This window comes from Oncorhynchus gorbuscha, linkage group LG12, assembly GCF_021184085.1.
Source record: "Oncorhynchus gorbuscha isolate QuinsamMale2020 ecotype Even-year linkage group LG12, OgorEven_v1.0, whole genome shotgun sequence".
Lineage (NCBI taxonomy): Eukaryota > Metazoa > Chordata > Actinopteri > Salmoniformes > Salmonidae > Oncorhynchus > Oncorhynchus gorbuscha.
In genome coordinates, this window is record NC_060184.1 from 55,126,024 (window position 1) to 55,151,173 (window position 25,150).

General features: G+C 48.0%; 1 protein-coding gene across 1 annotated transcript in view; it reads left to right on the plus strand.

Moving 5' to 3' along the window:
- The window catches only part of LOC123990394 (zinc finger E-box-binding homeobox 1-like), a 71,909-nt gene that overhangs the window by 27,732 nt on the left and 19,027 nt on the right, over positions 1-25,150 (plus strand). The window contains exon 2 of the mRNA XM_046290950.1: positions 19,048-19,203. Coding sequence (XP_046146906.1) covers positions 19,048-19,203 — 156 coding nt within the window. The remainder of the gene's footprint in view (positions 1-19,047; positions 19,204-25,150) is intronic.

Here is a 25,150-nt window from a genome sequence, read left to right on the forward strand (position 1 = left end):
CGTCCCGCACTTCTTGTTGACATACAGGACATGGTTCACATTGACCAACACCAGTTCCCTTTACAGTGCTAGATGAGAAGGGTTCTGGTTCATACACAGCAGACAGATCTGGTTTGAAAAAAGCCAGCTGGATAAATCAGTCGACGCCCTCTTGCTCACCGGTTGCACAATTCGGTGAGTCGCTGTCGTCCGCCGGTCCGTCGGTCCGTCTGTCCGTGTCCAACCGGACACCCACTTCCAGACATAGCTGGTTGAGTAGTCACTGCCCTCCGTAGCTGAGCTGGCCATAGAGACATAGGCTACAGTATGTCCCAAATGGCACCCTATTCCCTATTTCTTATGAGCCCTGCTCAAAAGTAGTGCACTGTGAAGAGAATCGGGAGCCATTTGGGACACAGCCGTGGGCTAGAGTTTCCACCACGGCATCCTAACCCTCAGGTTGTGGAAGTGTAGCGCCAGCTCTCCAAACATCCTCCTGCTATGACCACTTCCTGTCCCAGTCCCGTGTTGGAATCCACTGCCTCTACAGCCTCTCACACTACAGCCTGAAGGGTAACGTGTGAGTGCATGGACTGGGGAGAATTTGGTCATGTTTATATGATGGGCTGGCCTACTGTTTTTTTTATTTATTTTGACCAATAACGTGTTGACTAGATGTCAGCCGAATTCCCAGATCCCCACTTCCACTTCAATTGGTTCTCTCAGAGGCTATCTATCTGTCATTTATCAGTTTCTTTATGTGACACTCGTTGCGGTCTTCATTTTGCCCTCCCCTCTTCTCTCGCTCCCCACCTCCTCCCTCTCCCTCCCTCTTTCTCTCTTTCTCTATTTACGTCCCTGTGAGCACCTGAGAGGAAGCAGCTGGAGGTTCTGATTACACTTCTCCTTCTCCCGCCCGTCCGGCGTGTCTCTTACGTCTTTCGCTTTTGTTTTCTCGCAGGTCACATTGTCTAATAGTGTGTTGGGTTTCCTATTATCCTCAGTGCCAGTCTTTACTCCCCCAAAATAAATCTGTGGACAGGGCGGAATGAGTAACCAAGAGGTGGCTCCTCACACCAAAACACACTCAAATCTCCTCATGTCTGTCTAGCCACTCCCAAGGCTTTGTCTTTGTCCCTCTCTCAGTGTGTTTTCAGGCTGCGTCTCCATGTCAATAAAATGACTAATTCCCAGACACAGCTCATCAATATGGAGGACAGGACAGGGGCCTTTGCTTGCATGGATGAGCAGAGGGATGAATACTGTTAGCAAAGTGTCAATGTATACCTCCCCTCCCCCTCTCCTCCTTCTCCTCTTTCTGTGTGTGTGTGTGTGTGTGTGTGTGTGTGTGTGTGTGTGTGTGTGTGTGTGTGTGTGTGTGTGTGTGTGTGTGTGTGTGTGTGTGTGTGTGTGTGTGTGTGTGTGTGTGTGTGTGTGTGTGTGTGTGTGTGTGTTTACGGTAAGGAGGATCAGTGCTAGGCCTACCATTAATCACTCCACCAGGGTCTTTCAGCACACCTCGCATGCTGGGTTTATTAAAAGCACGAGTGTGATCGCTGATCTGGCTGGCAAAACACACACACACACACACACACACCCCCCGCAGATTTACACGAGTGTCACACTCGCACCTCACGCAGCAGCAGCAAAACCTACACATCTACAGACTCACATCCACTGTCAGACTCACATCCACATCCAGCCTCACATTGGCGTGACCGGTCTAGATGCTTGTCTTTCACTTTGCGTAGAACACTCTTTGTATCCTGGAAAGGAAGGCCACTGTGTACGGTCACATTGCCTCATGGAATTCCCCAAGGCCAGGGACATTCACTTCACACATTCAGTGCTCTGTGTGTCCATCGGCAGCCACCGTACTGACCTCCTGATAGAGGACAGAGGACATGGAGAAATGTAGTCAGAACTGAATTTGGTTTTAGGCTACATCAGTATTGATAGTTCATATCCTTGACTTCTCTGTGTTTCTCTCAGGTACTGTCAGATAGGTGAGGCCTACATAGAGTAGAGCAAGGCACTCATTAATGGCTGGGTCAGAGGCCGGCAGGGAGGGAGGGAGGCAGGCAGGGAGGAGGGAATGAGAGATCTGTGCCTATCGACTGCCTCCAGAGAGTGTCGATGCTCTCTTCGATTTCTGCCACAGAAAACGAATGGTCTCTCTCCCAGTGCTAAAGCCCCACGCACGCACGCAGACAGACAGACAGACAGACAGACAGACAGACAGACAGACAGACAGACAGACAGACAGACAGACAGACAGACAGACAGACAGACAGACAGACAGACAGACAGACAGACAGACAGACAGACAGACAGACAGACAGACAGACAGACAGACAGACAGACAGACAGACAGACAGACACCTCCTTCTCCAGTGTGTAAAAGGCGGCTGTCAGTATGTCAATACCTGACGACAGAGCATACCTGCTAGGTCGGCCATTTGACTGGGTTGTTCACATCAGCACCAGTCCAGGGAAAGACCTGACGACAGAGCTTACCTGCTAGGTCGGCCATTTGACTGGGTTGTTCACATCAGCACCAGTCCAGGGAAAGACCTGACGACAGAGCTTACCTGCTAGGTCGGCCATTTGACTGGGTCGTTCACATCAGCACCAGTCCAGGGAAAGACCTGACGACAGAGCTTACCTGCTAGGTCGGCCATTTGACTGGGTTGTTCACATCAGCACCAGTCCAGGGAAAGACCTGACGACAGAGCTTACCTGCTAGGTCGGCCATTTGACTGGGTTGTTCACATCAGCACCAGTCCAGGGAAAGAGGGAAAGGGCACTTAGTAGACAGTGTTTCATTGGTGGGGTTATTTTTTTTCCCCTTGGTTTGTCATTCTAATGTTGGGAAATCATGGGGGTTTTGCATCACCTATAGACACCCACTGAGTACAGAGTGTCTTCAGTCACAAACACACACAGCACACAAGACGTCGTCGGGGAAAGGCTTTGTAAAGTCAACGCCGTCTTCACTTTCTCTCCCGCACCTGTTTTAACAGGACAGATTTCCCCAGCCAGTCGACGGAGGGTTTAAGTGATGGTTGTCCTGGTCATTAAGGAGTAATTGTGTGAGCTTTGCTGGTTGACCGCTCTAGTGATCGGAGCAGGGGTATATGGGGTATAGGGGTAGGGTTGAAGGATAGGGTAGGCTGGTGCTGCATGGGGCTGGAGGGGCTTAACCCAGCTTGATAGCCCAGTGAGGGGGCACTTGGCCTGGGGCAGAGTGATAGGGAGGTGTGGGGGGGTCTGTGGGGGGTATGGTAGGGGTGACAGAAGGGCCCTTTGTTGATGAAAGTTTATGACCCTTACAGCTCTGCCCAATAACAAGTGGCTAATGTCACTTGACAGGAGAACAGCAGGACAGCTTGAAGCGTTGTGAAGGGAGGGGGCGGGGTGTGTAACCAGGAAGTTAGGTCATCAGATGGTCCTCAGCTGACATTCTAGAACTGAGAGAAAGGGGAGATTTCTCAGATGTCCTCACAGTTGGACAAAGCATAACATTTTCTCAGATAGAAATAAAAACAAGTTGCGTCTATGCAGTTTGTGTTGGTGTCAGAATGAGTTAACCTAGGATGTCCACATGAATCCTGTTCGTCATGGATTTCATATGTGTGTTGATCTGGTCATTCTAACGTGCAGGTTGCAAGGGTTGTAAAAAAATACAATTTAGCAAACAAACAAAGTCACTTCTGCTTAGTTATTTCAGCATTTCCTCCTTTGTCAGTATGTGTGTGTCTGTGTTTGCGTGCCCGGGTGTGTGTGGGTGAGTGTGTGTGCACGGGTGTGCGTGTGTTTTAGCGGCCTGTGTGTGGTGGTTGTGACCTGCCCCTGGGGCTCTGCTCAGCGAGGCATCTGTCATGCCGCCTGACTACAGCCCTGCCACCGCATCAACATCTGACCTTTGACTGAGGGACCAGGGAACCACCAGGAGAGATAGACAGAGTTACATGGGACTGTCCTCATCACTACAGCCCTGCCACCGCATCAACATCTGACCTTTGACTGAGGGGACCAGGGAACCACCAGGAGAGATAGACAGAGTTACATGGGACTGTCCTCATCACTACAGCCCTGCCACCGCATCAACATCTGACCTCTGACTGGGGGACCAGGGAACCACCAGGAGAGATAGACAGAGTTACATGGGACTGTCCTCATCACTACAGCCCTGCCACCGCATCAACATCTGACCTTTGACTGAGGGACCAGGGAACCACCAGGAGAGATAGACAGAGTTACATGGGACTGTCCTCATCACTACAGCCCTGCCACCGCATCAACATCTGACCTTTGACTGAGGGACCAGGGAACCACCAGGAGAGATAGACAGAGTTACATGGGACTGTCCTCATCACTACAGCCCTGCCACCGCATCAACATCTGACCTCTGACTGGGGGACCAGGGAACCACCAGGAGAGATAGACAGAGTTACATGGGACTGTCCTCATCACTACAGCCCTGCCACCGCATCAACATCTGACCTTTGACTGAGGGACCAGGGAACCACCAGGAGAGATAGACAGAGTTACATGGGACTGTCCTCATCACTACAGCCCTGCCACCGCATCAACATCTGACCTTTGACTGAGGGACCAGGGAACCACCAGGAGAGATAGACAGAGTTACATGGGACTGTCCTCATCACTACAGCCCTGCTACCGCATCAACATCTGACCTCTGACTGGGGGACCAGGGAACCACCAGGAGAGATAGACAGAGTTACATGGGACTGTCCTCATCACTACAGCCCTGCTACCGCATCAACATCTGACCTCTGACTGGGGGACCAGGGAGCCACCTGGAGAGATAGACAGAGTTACATGGGACTGTCCTCATCACTACAGCCACCCTGGCACTGGTGCTCTTCTCTCCTCTCTTGTCGCTCAGTCTGTCTATCGTTCCCGACCTCCCTCTCTGGTCGTCGTCTCTCTGACCATCTCTCTCCTTCACTATTTCTTCTGTTTCGTCTTTCATTCTACTTTCTCTTTTGGCTCTTACAGTCACCCTCTCCTCCTCTCTCTCTCTCCCCCTCTCCCCCCCCTCTCTTTCTCCCTCCCTCCCTCTGCTTGGCAGAGCAGGGAGTCACAGACTCTGACTGTTTGTGACACTGCCTCCCCCCAGGCTCAGATGAGCATTGTATCTGACAGGCCAGCTTTGTCTTTTTAAGTCATTAGCAGTTTCTTTGGTGGATTCTCCCCTCCTCCCCTCCACCCCTTCCTCACGCCTCCTGTCACATAGCCCCCCCCCATCTTCCCTCTCTTCGTTTAAAAAAAAAATCTCTCTGTCTGCTCTTCACCTTCCGTCTGTAGCCAGCGCCCCAGGGGGAGAAGGGGATAAACACAGGGGCAGGAGAAGCTCGGTTCTGTGATATGGAAGTGATTTCAGATGTCACTTTATTAAGAAAACGACAGTGTGTGTGTGTGTGTGTGTGTGTGTGTGTGTGTGTGTGTGTGTGTGTGTGTGTGTGTGTGTGTGTGTGTGTGTGTGTGTGTGTGTGTGTGTGTGTGTGTGTGTGTGTGTGTGTGTGTGTGTGTGTGTGTGCGTGTGCGTGTGTGCGCGCACGTGTGTGTGTGCGCGCACGTGTGCGTGCGTGCACGCATGAATCTGCATGTGTGTGTCCATGCCTTTTACCAGGACTTTGCTAGATCTGGCAGGTCGGTGAAGTGTGTGACTGCTCTGCTGACTGTTATTGCTTGGACTGCACAGAGTCCAGTCGTCTAGTACTGTACTGCCTGCTCTTACCAAATCAACTGTGAACCTGTTGTGTTACATTAGCAGGAGGGAATTGGCTTGACAGGGTGTTGTGGAGGTGAACGACAATACTGATGACAATAGGGATGTGGGTTTTGTATTTGTGTAGTCTACATGTAGCGTTTGCTGCTGTGGAACGGAGGCATCACACCACCTGCCCTACATACTTCTCACCTGATGTCCAAAGGCCTCTCCGCTGCAACCACTGCCCTACTCTAGTCTACCTCCCGCAGAGTCCACCAACAAGGATAGTAGGGCTTGGAATGTTCAGACGCCTGCTCATAGAATGCAACAGCTGAGTGCTAGCCTGGCCTAGCTTCACCCTTGAGCCATGTATAGACGGGTTAACTGACGACGTCACGAAGACGATGTGTACTCTTCAATGGGGCAGTAGACCGTGTTGTGATTCTGGGTGGCCAGGTAGCGAGCAACAATGGCATGAAACTGCCATGTGGGGAATCGTAGGTGGCTCGTTTCAGCTAGTTTTCTCTTGTTCTTGATGCCATGTCTTGTTTTGAGGTGTTTCGACTGATTTCATTTCAATGCTAATATGGCAACGACAACAAAAAAATCGCTAGCTAGCTAACCAACAACCTGCAATTATGTATTTGAGAGACAAATACATTTGCACAACGAGTACTTATGTTATGTTATGTTTTCAATAAACATTGGAGACTAAAGATAGTTTATACGCTGTAAACAATCTAAACCAACGCGGTCCGTTTTGCTCTATAGTTGCACACGCATCGGTTTCGATGCTAAACGACCGACCCGTCTATTAGGGGACACGAACAGTGTATGGACGGACTATGGAGCAAACTCTCGCTATTCAAAGGGCTGAGAGCAGAGCGGCAGTTGAAACAGCTGATCTGATGCCAGGTGATGATAACGCCCTGTGCATGTGTGTTCAGACAACCAACGACCCATCACTAGGGGCCTGAAAAGCCCCAGGAAACTGCTCTAATTATAACTTCAGACTCCTCTGTCCTCTCGCTCCAAGTATCAGTTGGGTGGGGGGAAGGGGGGGGGGGGGCTATGCACTCACTGCCCCTTTCTGTCTCTCTCTGTGAGGTCTCGGAGTGGAGACAATCACTGGACGACATCTTCTGTTGCCTCCTGAAGGTGGAGTGGTCTGAAGTAGTGTCTTTTACTGGTCTGTCAGTGTCTGTGGAGCTGTGGAGGTGTTACAGTGAAACCCTTCCCTCGAGAGGTGTTGCAGTTAAACTGATCCCCCAGGAGAGGAAGAGTTGTTTATCCAGGTGCGCTATCACAATATTTGGACTGCTGTGTTGCCGGCGTTGTTGTTGTTGTTTTTAGTAAGTGGAGCCATCAGGTTTCTCTCCCACTGGCTGACTAAACCAAATTCGCTGGCGGGTTATGAAAGGTAGAAACGAGGATTCTAGAAACGGAGAAACAGAGCGACTTGGTGAGAGAAACAGAGCAGGCAGACCAGACGAGAGGTTACTGGAGCGGGTCAGCAGGTACAGTACCTCTCCCAGGCTACACCTCCAGATGTTTCCTCTCCTCTGCTGCTCACGGCTCTGCTAGAACCATCACACCTTGGCTTCATATAGACAGGCTATAAAAGACAGGACAGCCTCCAGCCAGTACAACATTAATCAATGGAACGATAACATCAGACCTCAGTATGGACCTGCGTAGGAGCTGAGCTTGTGTGTGCGGGGTGGTTGTTTGCGGGGAATTTTCATACTCAGGTGTAAAGTGCTGGGCTTAGTGACTCGGTTGGCCTATAGGTGTACAGGTATGACTGCCCACTTCCTTGCAGCTTGTCCCTGCTGTTACTAACATGGTGAGGTCATGTGACTCAGCGTGCCGCATCTACTGCTGATAGAGATGGAGGGATTTTTACATGGCAGGCGTACCTTTTAACAGCTTCGTGTAGGCCACAGAACACACACATTCCCCCTGCCCGCGTACCGTAATGTACTGCCCTACACACACATTCTCCCTGCCCGCGTACCGTAATGTACTGCCCTACACACACATTCTCCCTGCCCGTGTACCGTAATGTACTGCCATACACACACATTCCCCCTGCCCGCGTACCGTAATGTACTGCCCTACACACACATTCTCCCTGCCCGCGTACCGTAATGTACTGCCCTACACACACATTCTCCCTGCCCGTGTACCGTAATGTACTGCCATACACACACATTCCCCCTGCCCGCGTACCGTAATGTACTGCCCTACACACACATTCCCCCTGCCCGTGTACCGTAATGTACTGCCCTACACACACATTCCCCCTGCCCGCGTACCGTAATGTACTGCCCTACACACACATTCTCCCTGCCCGCGTACCGTAATGTACTGCCCTACACACACATTCTCCCTGCCCGCGTACCGTAATGTACTGCCATACACACACATCCCCCCTGCCCGCGTACCGTAATGTACTGCCATACACACACATTCGCCCTGCCCGCGTACCGTAATGTACTGCCATACACACACAATCCCCCTGCCCGCGTACCGTAATGTACTGCCATACACACACATTCTCCCTGCCCGCGTACCGTAATGTACTGCCATACACACACATTCTCCTTGCCCGCGTACCGTTATGTACTGCCATACACACACATTCTCCCTGCCCGCGTACCGTAATGTACTGCCATACACACACATTCTCCCTGCCCGCGTACCGTAATGTACTGCCATACACACACATTCTCCCTGCCCGCGTACCGTAATGTACTGCCATACACACACATTCCCCCTGCCCGCGTACCGTAATGTACTGCCATACACACACATTCCCCCTGCCTGCGTAACGTAATGTACTGCCATACACACACATTCTCCCTGCCCGCGTACCGTAATGTACTGCCATACACACACATTCTACCTACCCGCGTACCGTAATGTACTGCCATACACACACATTCCCCCTGCCCGCGTACTGTAATGTACTGCCCATCACACACATTCCCCCTGCCCGCGTACCGTAATGTACTGCCATACACACACATTCTCCCTGCCCGCGTTCCGTAATGTACTGCCATACACACACATTCTCCCTGCCCACATACCGTAATATACTGCCATACACACACATTCTCCCGCACGCGTAGCATGATGTACAGCACACACACTCACACTTCAACTCTAGCACTTACCGTAAGCGCTATACAAAGTCGGTTAGACAAGCCCATTTGTCCAGCATTGTCCTAGAAAAACACATGTACACACACACACGCACACACACACACACACACACACACACACACACACACACACACACACACACACACACACACACACACACACACACACACACACACACACACACACACACACACACACACACACACACACACACACACACACACACACAGAGCTCGCCCACCACCCACCCACACAGTTCATTCCACTCCCTTAGAAGGTACAGATGTAGGATATTAAGTTGAGCCAGTTTGCTACAGCAGGAAAATGATCTTTCAACAATATGAAATGTGAATTATTATGTGGATTATAATGAAGAGATTCTTGTAGGGGTTGATACCTTTTTCTGAAGGGAAAATCAAGTCAAATTTCAGACTTAAGAAGCGTTTTAAACCTCAAATACACTACACATTTAAGATGTCCTGCATTGCAGGAAAGTTCTCCTGCACCAGGCTGATCAAATTAAAGTCCAACATCTGTGTGAGCAGCTTATTAAGGTAAGCTGTTATTGCGGTGGCTAGGGCTGTCTCACCTCTACTGTAAACAGGCAGTATGTGTGTGAGTGTAAAGGTCTTGGCAGACAGGGGACATTTTAATAATGGGAATTGATGGGAAATGATGTAAATATATCACTAGCCACTTTAAACAATGCTACCTTATATAATGTTACTTACCCTACATTATTCATCTCATATGCATATGTATATACTGTACTCTACGTCATCGACTGCATCCTTATGTAACACATGTATCACTAGCCACTTTAACTATGCCACTTTGTTTACTTTGTCTACACACTCATCTCATATGTATATACTGTACTCGATACCATCTACTGTATGCTGCTTTGTACCATCACTCATTCATATATCCTTATGTACATGTTCCTTATCCCCTTACACTGTGTATAAGACAGTAGTTTTGGAATTGTTAGTTAGATTACTTGTTGGTTATCACTGCATTGTCGGAACTAGAAGCACAAGCATTTCGCTACACTCGCATTAACATCTGCTAACCATGTGTATGTGACAAATAAAATTTGATTTGACTGAGGAACGTGTCTGAGCTCTGAGAGGTGGGCTAGCCCAGCTAACCTCGCTCACACCAGTTCACCTTGCCTTATTTAGAAGAGTCCTGGAGAGTCGGTCGCGGACACTACTAGCTGAGGACAGAGACGGCGTCTGCGCGCCCCGTGGCTCATTTTTAATGTGGCGAGAGTTAGGCCCCGTGTTCTTCAGTGAGTTCATGCGTTTAACCGCGAACACTTCCTCGAATCGTTTTCTCACGCCCTGTGACGTTTGGTCACGTCACCAATACGACAGGGACTTGTCTATCGGCGAGCGGCCTCGGTTTCGTTAGCTGCTGCCTCTGTGGTATTGTGACAAGTCATTCATTTCCTGGAGTTATTGTGAAGCCGATCTGCTCCTCGGTCACATGGGCTCTACAGAACAATTACACCCATTAGCATCTGTGGCCTAGCTGTAGCGCCCTCCACGACTCTACCTGAAGGGAGACCGTGGGGAAGAGGATGTGACCTGTGGAGAGACTAATTAGCTTCGATGCTAAACCCGATTAGCGCCATCAAGATGACAAGAGCCTTTATCTCCTCACTTCTCACGTGATGAATATGAAGGGCCCTCTCTCCCTCGGCAGTTCTTAGATATGAATGATTAACTCCTTGATTTAAGGCCTTTTGGTGTCCGTGTTACTATCATGGCAACGTGGCGGTTATTCCTTCTAGGGCTAATATTAAACTTAGAACAGTGATTTAGACTTGTATGATTCTTACTGTGTTGTGTAGTCATGGAAAGAGACCTGATGCAGGATATGACTACATCTCCACTGAGTCTGGGGCTCTGATATGGCTGGGAGAGCCTACTTGTGGTGAAGTGGGTGAGTGTCAGGCTGGGAAGTAGAACCCTGAGAGCCTAGTGCCCTCTGCAGCTGGTAGGAAGCTGTGCACTGGGTCATGGCTATACGAAGGTAGAGGCTGATCATGTATTATCCATGAATGGAACCAAACTAAGCATTTGTGGTCCTTCTGTAGCTCAGTTGGTAGAGCATGGCGCTTGTAACGCCAGGGTAGTGGGTTCGATCCCCGGGACCACCCATACGTAGAATGTATGCACACATGACTGTAAGTCGCTTTGGATAAAAGCGTCTGCTAAATGGCATATTATATATTATTATTATATATTATTATTATATTATTTGTTTTAGTCTCCCTCGGCTCTTCTTGTGAACGTGAGAAAGACTGAAACCGAGGCTCGTGGTGGTGAATGTATTTTTACCAAGTGAAGTGAGAGGGTGCCTTTTAAAAGCTAGATTTTGTTTTGTGACCCACACTGTGGAGATGACCTTCCTGGCTGGGCTTTAGGGGGAGTGTGTGGTATTGTTCTAAATAACAGGAACGTTGCCTCAGTCAAGTACAGGGTGTCTCACCTTGAGTCTGCATACTTGAGATTTTGAATGGCATGGCTTTGTTTTAGTTTGGTTCGTTTTTGTTGTTGTGGGTTCCGTGAGGAAAGCAAAGTACCTCACTCCGCAGCAGACTCTGTGACGGCGCTGGTCTATTCTTTAGAGGGGGATGCCTGTGGTTTTTTCACCGTCCGTTGGCTGCCTGGCTGCATAGCTGCGTGGCCTGTGTGAGATAAATTGTACCTCATTTTTGTACCTAATTTTGTGTGTGTGTGTGTGTGTGTGCTTGTGTGTGTGTGGTGTACCTCAGCAGAGGACTGTGTATCCTAGCAGGTTAAATTTAGAGGTGCACAATCACGTCTACAGCAGGATGTAACCTCTCCAATCACACACTTAACACTGCTCAGCGTCACACACACACATCGTTCTGCCCCTGAACAGGCAGTTAACCCACTGTTCCTATGCCGTCATTGAAAATAAGAATTTGTTCTAAACTGACTTGCCTAGTTAAATAAAGGTACAAAACACACACACACACACACACACACACACACACACACACACACACACACACACACACACACACACACACACACACACACACACACACACACACACACACACACACACACACACACACACACACACACACACACACACACACACACACACACACACACACACACACACACACACAAAATGCTGTAACAAAGGGCTCTGAACGCAGCTCGGCTTAGTGTTCAGGATGAATGCAAAGGATTAGTATAGAGAGAGAGAGACACGCACACACCCTCAGATCTGTCTCTTTAAGGCCCAAACACTGCGGAGGTTTGGTTTGACATTCCAGGCGTAGTTCAGACACCAAAGTACAGTATGTGTAGCGCTGCAGGTTTCTGCACTCATCCAAACAATTTTCTTACACAGTATTTTCCAATAGGAATCAAGTCCACTACTCCATTGGAGTATGTATTGACGCGTGTAATGTTATAAATCCCAGCTGGTTCGTCCCCAGACTGTTCCTTCCTAAAGTCCTCTCTACAGACTGGCCTCGGTGGGTAGGCCGACTGGCAGTCCACCATAGAACATAACATAACGGATCAGAATGTGTACGTCTGTTGAAGTGATCCTTCCACGACGGGGGTCGCAGGGGCTTGTGAGGGCGTCAGCTTGAGCAGGGTGAGGTGATGCCCAAAGGATTGCCCCACCCCAGTTATTTACAGGCATTTATTGACTCAGGGTTGGCAGGTGTCACAACGGGGTATCTGAGTACCAGTGGGTATGATACAGTAGTTATGGGGCGTAGGCTGGGCAGGGCTGGCATCGGCGTGCTTTAAATAGGCACTTCCTATGGATTCTGGGAAGAAAGGCTTTATCCGAGTTTTTTCGGCGGCGTCCAAATGGCGCCCTATTGCGTTATAGTGGACTACTATAGGGCTCTGGTCAAAATAAGTGCACTTTATAGAGAAAAGGTTACCACAAGGGACACGCAATTAACAAATGTTGGTCTGATACCTGACTGGTGGTCAGTACAGCAGAAAGGCGCGTGAACGTTGTAAAGGCGTTGTGTAACGGTTGGTGAGTGTAGTCTAGTCAGTCAGAGCTTTACCGACACCAACTTGTTAGGTCTCTTCAACTCCTGCGCTAAATACATTGTGAGAAACACAGTTTCATGCATTGGGCTTTAGGTCAACTGAATTGAACCTAACTTAACCTAAAGTTAGCCAAGTCTCTGTGGATCGGATTTCCAGCCGGTTCTGTATTTGGAAGATACAGCGTAAAGGTGACTGTAAAACGACTTTTCTTTGTGGTATTAAGTGAAAAGTGGTAGAGCCTCAGATGGGTCATGTTGTCCGTTAGCATGCTAGTGCTAATGAACAAAACTGTCTAAGCGTTCGGCAGATCAGGTGTCCGCGGAGCGGAGAGGAGGGAGAGGGACTTCTGCTGTCTATTTGTTTTCCCTAGGTGTTACCTACCTACTGCTGTTAGAAACGTGCTCTAGGCTAGTATCACTGACCATTTGGCTCAGAGGAATTCACTTCCTGTTTAGCTGATGGTCAGTGTCTGCCTATCCCCATATAAGTACATGTTCCATCTATTTACTCTGTCACTTTTGAGGTGAAACTAACAAACATGGCTGCTGTGTCTTAGTGGGGATTTCTCTCTTTTCTCACTACCAGCAACATCAAACTACTTTGTTTTGTGTTGACTTTCGGTCTGTCATTTGTCTGAGAAAACTCGATCCATTCTCAGTGCTGCTCCTGTGTTTTTACTGCTGACTTTAGCACCTGCACCTCCGTGACTATGGCCCTAAACAGCCTCTTGGGGCTTTAAATGAGTGCCTTTTGTTTGAGATTGAAGAGTCACTCAGCGCTTCTGCTATTCCAGCCAGAGGGTCTATACACTATACATCACCTGACTAAGCCTGACAGGATGGGGAGCGGGAGAGAGGGAGGAAGGGGGGAGAGAGAGAGAGAGAGAGAGAGAGAGAGAGAGAGAGAGAGAGAGAGAGAGAGAGAGAGAGAGAGAGAGAGAGAGAGAGAGATTGGGAGGGAGAGAGAGAGAAAGAGAGAGAGAGATGGGGAGGGAGAGAGAGATGGGGAGAGAGAGAGATGAGAGAGGGAGATGGGGAGGGAGAGAGAGATTGGGGAGGGAGAGAGAGAGATGGGGAGGAAGGGAGAGAGAGAGAGATCGGGGAGAGAGAGAGAGAGATGGGGGAGGTAGAGAGAGCATTTGGCCAGTAACCGAAAGGTCGCTGGTTCTAATCCCCGAGCCGGCAAGGTGGAAAAACCTGCCGTTCTGCCCTTGAGGAAGGGAGTTAACCCGCAACAACAGCTGCTCCCCAGGTGCCGATGACATGGACGTCGATTAAGGCAGCCCTCCGCACCTCTCTGATTCGGTTGGGTTGAATGCATTCAGTTTAGCTGTGGAATTCTGCAGATGCAGAGCCGTGTTGAACCTGGTACATATATCAGCCCCCTCCTCTCTTCCTGAGCTGTGTGTGTCCCTCTGGGGAGTTTCTGAGAATATCAACCAGGTGTACTCTATTCATAAACCTAACCTCCCCATGATTCTCAGTCAGCTCTGCAGATTTATTCTTGTAGATTCTAACAGAAGATCATTCCCCAGCCACAGGTTGCTGCGTCTCACCAAAACATAATTCCCCACCACTATGCCCTAGAGAGAAAGAGATGGGGGGGATCAGAGATACGGATGGACGAACAGAGATACGGACGGGCGGACAGAGATGGACGGGCGGACAGAGATACGGACGGACGAACAGAGATACGGACGGACGAACAGAGATACGGACGGACGAACAGAGATACGGACGGACGAACGAACAGAGATATGGACGGATGGACAGAGATACGGACGAACAGAAATACGGACGGACGAACAGAGATACGTACGGGTGGACAGAGATACGGAGGGGGGAAAGAGATACGTACGGACGGACAGAGATACGGACGGACGAACAGAGATACGGACGGACGAACAGAGATACGGACGGATGGACAGAGATACGGACGAACAGAGATACGGACGGACGAACAGAGATACGTACGGGCGGACAGAGATACGGACGGGCGGACAGAGATACGGACGGGCGGACAGAGATACGGACGGGCGGACAGAGATACGAACGGTCGGACAGAGATACGGACAGAGATACAGACGGACGGACAGAGAGAGATACGGACAGAGAGAGATACGGACAGAGAGAGATACGGACAGAGATACGGACGGACAGAGATACGGACGAACAGAGATACGGACGGACAAACAGAGATACAGACGGGCGGACAGAGATATGGACAGAGAGAGATACGGACAGAGAGAGATACGGACGGAGAGAGATACGGACAGAGAGAGTACCGGACGGAGAGAGATACGGACAGAGAGAGTACCGGACGGAGAGAGATACGGACGGAGAGAGATACGGACAGAGAGAGATACGGACAGAGATACATACGGACAGAGAGAGATACGGACGGAGAGAGATACGGACGGAGAGAGATACGGACGGAGAGAGATACAAACAGAGAGAGATACGGACAGAGAGAGTACCGGACGGAGAGAGATACGGACGGAGAGAGATACGGACAGAGAGAGATACGGACGGAGAGACATACGAACGGAGAGAGATACGGACAGAGATACATACGGACAGAGAGAGATACGGACGGAGAGAGATACGGACAGAGAGAGTACCGGACGGAGAGAGATACGGACGGAGAGAGTACCGGACGGAGAGAGATACGGACGGAGAGAGATACGGACGGAGAGAGATACGGACGGAGAGAGATACGGACAGAGAGAGATACGGACAGAGAGAGTACCGGACGGAGAGAGATACGGACAGAGATACATACGGACAGAGAGAGATACGGACGGAGAGACATACGGACGGAGAGAGATACGGACAGAGAGAGATACGGACAGAGAGAGATACGGACAGAGAGAGATACGGACAGAGAGAGATACGGACAGAGATACGGACGGACAGAGATACGGACGAACAGAGATACGGACGGACAAACAGAGATACGGACAGACGGACAGAGATACAGACGGGCGGACAGAGATACGGACGGAGAGAGATACGGACAGAGAGAGTACCGGACGGAGAGAGATACGGACGGAGAGAGATACGGACAGAGAGAGATACGGACAGAGAGAGATACGGACGGAGAGAGATACGGACGGAGAGAGATACAAACAGAGAGAGATACGGACAGAGAGAGATACGGACAGAGAGAGATACGGACAGAGATACATACGGACAGAGATACGGACGGAGAGAGATACAAACAGAGAGAGATACGGACAGAGAGAGATACGGACAGAGATACGGACGGACAGAGATACGGACGAACAGAGATACGGACGGACAAACAGAGATACGGACAGACGGACAGAGATACAGACGGGCGGACAGAGATATGGACAGAGAGAGATACGGACAGAGAGAGATACGGACGGAGAGAGATACGGACAGAGAGAGTACCGGACGGAGAGAGATACGGACAGAGAGAGTACCGGACGGAGAGAGATACGGACGGAGAGAGATACGGACAGAGAGAGATACGGACAGAGAGAGATACGGACGGAGAGAGATACGGACGGAGAGAGATACAAACAGAGAGAGATACGGACAGAGAGAGATACGGACAGAGAGAGATACGGACAGAGATACATACGGACAGAGATACGGACGGAGAGAGATACGGACGGAGAGAGATACAAACAGAGAGAGATACGGACAGAGAGAGTACCGGACGGAGAGAGATACGGACGGAGAGAGATACGGACTGAGAGAGATACGGACAGAGAGAGATACGGACAGAGATACATACGGACAGAGAGAGATACGGACGGAGAGAGATACGGACGGAGAGAGATACAAACAGAGAGAGATACGGACAGAGAGAGTACCGGACGGAGAGAGATACGGACGGAGAGAGATACGGACAGAGAGAGATACGGACAGAGAGAGATACGGACAGAGATACATACGGACAGAGAGAGATACGGACGGAGAGAGATACGGACGGAGAGAGATACGGACGGAGAGAGATACGGACAGAGAGAGGACGGAGAGAGAGATACGGACGGAGAGAGATACGGACGGAGAGAGATACGGACAGAGAGAGATACGGACAGAGAGAGATACGGACAGAGATACATACGGACAGAGAGAGATACGGACGGAGAGAGATACGGACGGAGAGAGATACAAACAGAGAGAGATACGGACAGAGAGAGTACCGGACGGAGAGAGATACGGACGGAGAGAGATACGGACAGAGAGAGATACGGACAGAGAGATACGGACGGAGAGAGATACGGACAGAGATACATACGGACAGAGAGAGATACGGACGGAGAGAGATACGGACGGAGAGAGATACGGACGGAGAGAGATACGGACGGAGAGAGATACGGACGGAGAGAGATACGGACGGAGAGAGATACGGACAGAGAGAGTACCGGACGGAGAGAGATACGGACGGAGAGAGTACCGGACGGAGAGAGATACGGACGGAGAGAGATACGGACGGAGAGAGATACGGACGGAGAGAGATACGGACAGAGAGAGATACGGACAGAGAGAGTACCGGACGGAGAGAGATACGGACAGAGATACATACGGACAGAGAGAGATACGGACAGAGAGAGATACGGACAGAGAGAGTACCGGACGGAGAGAGATACGGACAGAGAGAGATACGGACGGAGAGAGATACGGACAGAGAGAGATACGGACGGAGAGAGATACGGACGGAGATACATACGGACAGAGAGAGATACGGACGGAGAGAGATACGGACGGAGAGAGATACGGACAGAGAGAGATACGGACGGAGAGAGATACGGACGGAGAGAGATACGAACAGAGAGAGATACGGACAGAGAGAGATACAGACAGAGAGCGATACGAACAGAGAGTGTGGTCTGGGGAGGTAGTGTGTGGTTTTGTGCAGTGTGTGTGTGTGATGTGGGTGCAGGTGTGTGACCTGCGTTTCAGCTCTGCAGCTTGAGCCCATTGCTGACTGGGCGCCTCTCAGAGGAGAATTATAATAATAATAATAATATAATATATGCCATTTAGCAGACGCTTTTATCCAAAGCGACTTACAGTCATGTGTGCATACATTCTACGTATGGGTGGTCCCGGGGATCGAACCCACTACCCTGGCGTTACAAGCGCCATGCTCTACCAACTGAGCTACAGAAGGACCAATTTGTAGACTGCAAAATGACAGCAAGAAGCCCAAACATATAAAATATTTGACTAAAACAATCATTTCAAACATTGTTTACGATCACATTTGTCTATTATGTGTGGGAATAGTTGGAGCTGGAGCACTTGGAGCTGATTTACTATGGAGGCAGCCTTGGAACAGGTTACGCTAACGATAGGCTATCGGCTAGTAGGAAGCACATGAGGCCCCATATATGAACGTTCCCCTTTACGTTACATCCCTCTCATGGGCCTGAACAAGGACTTCATTACACATTTTACAACCCATACATGTCACATTCATAAACAGTAAATGTTCTCCTGCTGTATAATGTCAGCATGCTAGGCTAGGCTAGCACGTCCCTTAGCATCCACAGGTAATTCGACTTGTCAGGCCTGCTACGAGACAGACACATTTCCCATACCTCTGTGTGAACTAACGCTGGAATGGAATGGAGGTCACTGGCTGTGTGGCACCTCCAGGAGAAAAAGACTGAATCTAGAGAGGCGGTTTGAGAAAAGCCTTTCTGTTTCTTTGTGTCGAGAAGACATCATTTACGTGTCCTCTGTTTCCTTGCTTGATTGTAACGAACGAAGTGCTTTGGCATTAGCCTTTGTATGATTTGTTGGCCTGTTTTCTGATCAAATTTTTCTAAACTGCTGGCATGATTGACTATATTCCAAGATTGGAGACCGTTCTGCCATCTAATACAGCACCTTCCATCGTCCTTGTCTAAAATCGCGCCTCACTTCTTGTCACACGGAATGACGCTGGAGAGACGGAGCAGGTACGGGGAGTCAAACATTTAATAAGGAACGGACACGGAACGAGACAGGAACAGCGTCGGCAAACGAGTAACACGGGAGCAGACGTGACACTTCTATCATGGTAATCGTTGATAGGCAGTGAGATGACCAACCCCCCCCTCTCTCTCTGCAGTAACCAGCTACAGTAATGTGGTGAAGACGCCTGGCTCAGACTCAGATGATGAGGACAAGCTTCACATCGTGGAGGAGGACGGGAGTCTGGCAGACGGGGCAGACTGTGACAGTAATGTGCCCAGTGAAGATCACAACGGAGACCGCTCAGATGAAGGTTAGTTGATGCAGGTCGCACACACATACAAGCACAAGCGCACGCGCACACCCACACACACAAAGATCTCTCTCTCTCTCTGTCTCCCTCTCCGTGCCTGTTTCTCTGTGTGCAATATTTGGTGACTGTCTGCTGTTCTAATGCAAGTCTTTGAAAACGTATTCTTCCTTGCACTGAACTCAGTAAAGATGGCGTCAGTTAAGAATACACTGTCACAGAAAACTGTCATTTGCACAGTAATTTTACGAATGATCCACAGAAGAAAAAAACTCGTTTTTGAAACGTTTAACTGCGCCGTACTGTAAATGATGGTGCATTGTGGGAGAATTGCTGTATTTTGAATGGTACTGTAATTTCATCCCAGCCTTGGAATAGGTTATGTTAACTCAAAACAGTGCCGTACCGTATCATTGGAGAGCCAAAAACCTTTGGAGCACGAGTGGGTGCATGGTATTGTTGTTTCTGGCTCATTAACATATTTTGAGGTGTGCCTTAGTCTGTTAGTGAGAAGGCTGTACCATTTTAACTCCTAGTGTTCCATCAATTTAAAAAGGAAAAGGGACAGATTAGAGTGGCAGCAAGTCTTAAACCTGCAATATGTAACTTTTTGGGTGACCCGACCAAATTAGCATAGAAATGTGAGTTATAGATCTATCATTCTCATTGAAAGCAAGTCTTAAGAAGCGGTAGATCTGTTCTATGTGCGCTACTGTTATGCTTCCCGTTCTTAAGTTTCATTCTTGTGTCTTTTACTTTCAGTTTCGTACACCGGCTTCAAATAGCTGAAAATACAATATTTTTGGTTATTGAAAAGATATTTCAAATCAAATTTTATTGGTCACATACACATGGTCAGCAGATGTTATTGCGAGTGTAGTGAAATGCTTCAAGGCTTTTAGATGGTACAATAATTTTCTACACATTTAGGCAAACTATCACAGTTTTAGCAACTAGGAAATGGAAGAGCAATTTCTGCATATTGCACCTTTAAATGTTTGAACATCCTTTTGGTCTGTTTTGTCACTGCCAGTTTGGAAGCCTTTTTTAAGGCCTCTATAAGTGCAAGTGATATAAGACACAAATATGAATTCATATGCTGCAATGTGTAAACACTTTATCAAGTAGCCAACCTGCTTGCACCAATCCCTAGTAATTACAGTAAAATACTGTGAAATACAAACCCCCCCCCTCACTCATTCATTCATTAATATTTTAATTCCAATTACGGTAGCATTTACTTTTTTTAAACAATATAACACAGTCAATTTTTACGGTATTGTAAAATACTTTGATACCGTATTTACAGTGCCTTCAGAAAGTATTCATACCCCTAAACGTATTCCACATTTTGTTGTGCTACAGCCTGAATTCAAAATGGATACCCCATAATGACGAAGTGAAAACATGTTTTTAGAAATGTAAGCAAATGTATTGAAAATGAAATACAGAAACATCTCATTTACATACATATACACACATGTTAGAATCACATTTGGCAGTTTTTACAGCTGTAAGTCTTTCTGGGCAAGTCTTTTAAGAGCTTTGCACACCTGGATTGTACAATATTTACACATTATTCTTAAAAACATTATTCAAGCTCTGTCAAGTTGGTTGTTAATCATTGCTCGACAGCCATTTTCAAGTCTTGCCATAGATTTTCAAGCCGATTTAAGTTAAAAACTAGGCCACTCAGGAAAATTCAACGTTGTCTTGGTAAGCAACTCCAGTGTATATGTAGCCTTGTGTTTTAGGTTATTGTCCTGCGGAAAGGTGAATTTGTCTCCCAATGTCTAGGATTTTGCCTGTGCTTAGCTCTATTCCGTTTCATTTTATGCTAATACAAATCCCTAGTCCTTGTCAATGACAAGCATACCCATAGCACCATGCTTGAAAATATGAAGGGTGGTACTCAGTGATGTTGTGTTAGATTTGCCACAAGCATAACACTTTGTATTCAGGACATAAAGTTAATTTCTTTGTTATGTTTTTGCTGTATTACTTTAGTGCTTTATTGCGAACAGGAAGCATGTTTTGGAATATTTTTATTCTGTACAGGCTTCCTTCAATTCACTCTGTCATTTAGGTTAGTATTGTGGAGTAGCTACAATGTTGTTAATCCAGCCTCAGTGTTTTCCTATCACAGCCATTCAATTCTGTAACTGTTTTAAAGTCACCATTGTCTATGGTGAAATCCCTGAGCAGTTTTCTTCCTCTCCTGCAACTGAGTTATGAAGGACACCTGTATCTTTGTGGTGACTGGGTGTATAGATAACACCATCCAAAGTGTAATTAAACACTCTAAAAGTCTTAACCCATGATGGGGGAGTGTGTATCAAACAAATACATAAAATAATTAGTTGATCAAATATTGAATTTGGCCTTCACTGTTATAGATCATCAAAATACATTGAATCACACATTCATAAAGGACCAAAAGAACTATACAGAAATGAATCAATCATAAAGGAATACGTTTTTAAAGTGTCTGTCCAATATCTAGGAGATATACAAAAGCTCAGGAATTATTTTAGTATTTTTGGACACGTATTTAACCCCTTATTTTTGTTGGCACAAAACGACCTCCATATTTCCATTCATTTGTATGGGTTACCTTCAGACGTGTGGAGTGGAGAGAGAAGGTAGGCATTTGTATGGGTTACCTTCAGACGTGTGGAGTAGAGAGAGAAGGTAGGCATTTGCATGGGTTACCTTCAGACGTGTGGAGTGGAGAGAGAAGGTAGGCATTTGTATGGGTTACCTTCACACGTGTGGAGTAGAGAGAGAAGGTAGGCATTTGTATGGGTTACCTTCAGACGTGTGGAGTAGAGAGAGAAGGTAGGCATTTGTATGGATTACCTTCAGACGTGTGGAGTGGAGAGAGAAGGTAGGCATTTGTATGGGTTACCTTCAGACGTGTGGAGTAGAGAGAAGGTAGGCATTTGTATGGGTTACCTTCAGACGTGTGGAGTAGAGAGAAGGTAGGCATTTGTATGGGTTACCTTCAGACGTGTGGAGTAGAGAGAAGGTAGGCATTTGTATGGGTTACCTTCAGACGTGTGGAGTGGAGAGAGAAGGTAGGCATTTGTATGGGTTACCTTCAGACGTGTGGAGTAGAGAGAAGGTAGGCATTTGTATGGGTTACCTTCAGACGTGTGGAGTGGAGAGAGAAGGTAGGCATTTGTATGGGTTACCTTCAGACGTGTGGAGTAGAGAGAAGATAGGCATTTGTATGGGTTACCTTCAGACGTGTGGAGTAGAGAGAAGATAGGCATTTGTATGGGTTACCTTCAGACGTGTGGAGTGGAGAGAGAAGGTAGGCATTTGTATGGGTTACCTTCAGACGTGTGGAGTAGAGAGAGAAGGTAGGCATTTGTATGGGTTACCTTCAGACGTGTGGAGTAGAGAGAGAAGGTAGGCATTTGTATGGGTTACCTTCAGACGTGTGGAGTAGAGAGAGAAGGTAGGCATTTGTATGGGTTACCTTCAGACGTGTGGAGTAGAGAGAGAAGGTAGGCATTTGTATGGGTTACCTTCAGACGTGTGGAGTAGAGAGAGAAGGTAAGCATTTGTATGGGTTACCTTCAGACGTGTGGAGTGGAGAGAGAAGGTAGGCATTTGTATGGGTTACCTTCAGACATGTGGAGTGGAGAGAGAAGGTAGGCATTTGTATGGGTTACCTTGAGACGTGTGGAGTAGAGAGAGAAGGTAGGCATTTGTATGGGTTACCTTCAGACGTGTGGAGTGGAGAGAGAAGGTAGGCATTTGTATGGGTTACCTTCAGACGTGTGGAGTGGAGAGAGAAGGTAGGCATTTGTATGGGTTACCTTCAGACGTGTGGAGTGGAGAGAGAAGGTAGGCATTTGTATGGGTTACCTTCAGACGTGTGGAGTGGAGAGAGAAGGTAGGCATTTGTATGGGTTACCTTCAGACGTGTGGAGTAGAGAGAAGATAGGCATTTGTATGGGTTACCTTCAGACGTGTGGAGTAGAGAGAAGATAGGCATTTGTATGGGTTACCTTCAGACGTGTGGAGTGGAGAGAGAAGGTAGGCATTTGTATGGGTTACCTTCAGACGTGTGGAGTGGAGAGAGAAGGTAGGCATTTGTATGGGTTACCTTCAGACGTGTGGAGTGGAGAGAGAAGGTAGGCATCCAAAAATCATGTTAATCCCTATTATTGTACACAGAGTGAGTCCATGCAACTTATTATGCGACTTGTTCAGCACATTTCTACTCCAGACCATATTTAGGCTTGCCATAACAAAGGTGGGGGTTGAATACTTATTGGCTCAAGATATTTCAGCTTTTCATTTTTTTAAATGAATTTGAACGCCATTCTTTTGAACATAATTCCACTTTGACATTATGGGGTGTTGTGTGTAGGCCAGTGACACAGCATCTCAATTGAATCCGTTTTAAATTCAAAATGTGGAAAGAGTCAAGGGGTGTGAATACTTTCTGAAGGCACTGGATGTTACAGTTGGTGTACGGTACGCCACTGAGCCTCCTCTGTCTCTGTCGAAATCATGGCAACCCCTTTACAGTGAACGTAATGCCTTGACCGGGCTCTGCCTGCGCGGGACTGTGAGATAGTGAAAGACAATGGGTACTACAGGCTGCAGGGTTAACACTTAAGACAGGAAGCCTGGTATTTAAGCAGGACAATGCCACCAGGGCAGAGTCCTTCAACTTACTAAAATAGACCAGTGGCAAAAGGCCACGTTGAGAACTGCATGTTGCTAGTGGGCGTTAGAGGGCTGTAGCGGCTCTGTGACTGACCTGAGCACACACGCGCACAATCCTACATACAGACACACACCTACACACATGCACCGACACACTTATACGCACTCCGCTACTCTTGCAAGTGACATCACTGCGGGGAGGGTCTGATGTCAGGTCCCAGAGCACAGCAATGTGAGGTGTTAAAGGATGTTAACATTTCAACAGCCGCCCCAAGGCCATCTCGCAGGGAGCATTAGCTCATGGTGTGTGTGTGTGTGTGTGTGTGTGTGTGCGTGCGTGCGTGCATGCGGGTGTGTGTGTGTGTGTGGTTCTAGGGCCTGTGCCTAGTGTGTAGTGTATATGTAATGTAACAGGTTTATTTAATGGTACATGTTGTTTACATGGCTATTTAGTTTGGATTGTTGCTTATATGACACTGGTTCAGTTGGCTCGGTGTGTTAGCCAGTGGAATACGTGGGAGGGACTGATGTTGTGACAGAGTTGTGTTTATATGATTATGTGAACATACTTATAGAACAGTGTGTTCTTCGCAGGTTGACGTTTATTGTCACGAGTCTTGCCCTGGAGGCAGAACTCATCTGTTTCCGCTAGATGGGCCTGGTGCAAAGTCAAAATTGTCTATATCGTACAAATTCATGAAAACAAACATTTCATTTTTGGTCTTCATTTAGGGTTAGGCATTATGGTTACCAGTGTGGTTAGGCTAGGATTAAGGTTAGGTTTAGGCATTATGGTTACCAGTGTGGATAAGGCAAGGATTACGGTTAGGGTTTTTGTATGACTTTGTGGCTGTACCAGCGAGTGGCCACTCTGCAGAGCTGCCTCCAGTACATGAGTCAATGCCAACCTGCACGTTCTTCATTATATTTGGTTGGAAAGATGAGTTTGGTCATCAGTTTAGCTCTCAATACAAAACAGATTTGTGTATTATTTTATGTGGACTGCCTGTGATGCAAACAGTTTTGACGGTCTCAACAGCTCTCTCAGACCTGACTGACCTACTCCCCAGACATATCACTCTCATCAACATAATCCATATCCACCCCTCTCCATCTGCTCGCTCCCTCTTAAAGGGAAAGTTTGGGAAGAATAATGTCATTGGTTTTGGCCAGGTCACGAGAACATTAAACACTTCAAAAGCATGAGTTATGCTGAAACGGCCTAAACCCAAGAGAGCTGGCTTCTGGCCAGGTCCATTCCTGA